The sequence below is a fragment of the Myotis davidii genome, unplaced genomic scaffold, assembly GCF_000327345.1.
Source record: "Myotis davidii unplaced genomic scaffold, ASM32734v1 scaffold271, whole genome shotgun sequence".
Classification (NCBI taxonomy): Eukaryota; Metazoa; Chordata; class Mammalia; order Chiroptera; family Vespertilionidae; genus Myotis; species Myotis davidii.
In genome coordinates this window covers 1,450,124-1,451,199 of record NW_006284839.1, presented here as the reverse complement: position 1 = coordinate 1,451,199, position 1,076 = coordinate 1,450,124, and the positions used below count along the sequence as shown (strand labels likewise).

The following is a 1,076-nucleotide window of genomic DNA, read 5'->3' as shown; positions in this document are numbered from 1 at the left end:
AATTTTGGACTGCTTGACTGATGAGATTATCAGCATTACTTTTTCCTTCCAGTATTGTTATCAGTTAAGAAACAACTGTATGTATCTGTCAAAGTGATTCTCAGACGTAATGTATTTGGTTAGTTAAGAGGTATATAGTTGCTAATGTTAAAAAAATCCTATAAAATCTTTTCAACTTCCACTGCTTCCCTCTATGGGAAAGAGGTAAAGATCTCTTGTAAGGAATTTATGTAAATCTCACCTATGGAAAAATTCTTCATGTCAGGGTAGAAAAAAAGTTCAAGTGTCATAATTTCAATCTTTTCCCTTCCCCACACCTTTCTTACAGGAACTTTGCCAGTTAATCAATCTTTGGGGAGAGAGATTCTGTGCTTTGGAGGAAAAGTGTGAAAACATTCAGAAACCACTTCATAATGTCCAAAAAAGTACAGAGCAGTAAGTTGTTTTAAAATTCTATTTAACTTTTCTCTGCCTGAAATTATCTTCAGAATAAAAAGCTTCAAATAGTACAAAAATAATCAACCCAGTTTCTCATTTAACATTTTTTAAAAAAAATATTTTATTGATTTTTTTACAGAGAGGAAGAGAGAGGGATAGAGAGTTAGAAACATCAATGAGAGAGAAACATCGATCAGCTGCCTCCTGCACACCTCCTCTGGGGGAGCCTCCCGCCACCCTAGTGTCACTGAAGAGCTCTGACACTAAGATGTGTGGTTGTTGTGGGTTGGTGGGAACCAGGCTCACTCAGAGTCAGTGTTGCCAGTGCTCAATGTGGCCTCGTGTGCGCCCTTAGAATCAGGGGCCCTGCCTGCACTGTGCTGAAACAGAGATCCCCCTGGAGCGTGTTGAAAATCAGCGCCCCTATCATGCGCCAGGAGTCAAAGTTCTCCAAGAGTCCAGTATCAGAGTCTCTGTTGCTTCGGGCGACCTCGCATTGAGAATCAGGGTCCCTGTGTGCCCATGCACCAAGAATTGGGAGTCACTGGCTCTTAGTATGAATGCACAGGGAGTCAGGGATCTCAGGCGGAGGTGATAAGAAACACAGTCAAGTCACTGGTGCTTGGTGCTGCCTCCTG

General features: G+C 41.9%; 1 protein-coding gene across 1 annotated transcript in view; it reads left to right on the top strand.

Moving 5' to 3' along the window:
- The window catches only part of KIF11 (kinesin family member 11), a 49,319-nt gene that overhangs the window by 29,126 nt on the left and 19,117 nt on the right, over positions 1 to 1,076 (top strand). Inside the window, exon 17 of the mRNA XM_006755093.2 lies at positions 329 to 435. Coding sequence (XP_006755156.1) covers positions 329 to 435 — 107 coding nt within the window. The remainder of the gene's footprint in view (positions 1 to 328; positions 436 to 1,076) is intronic.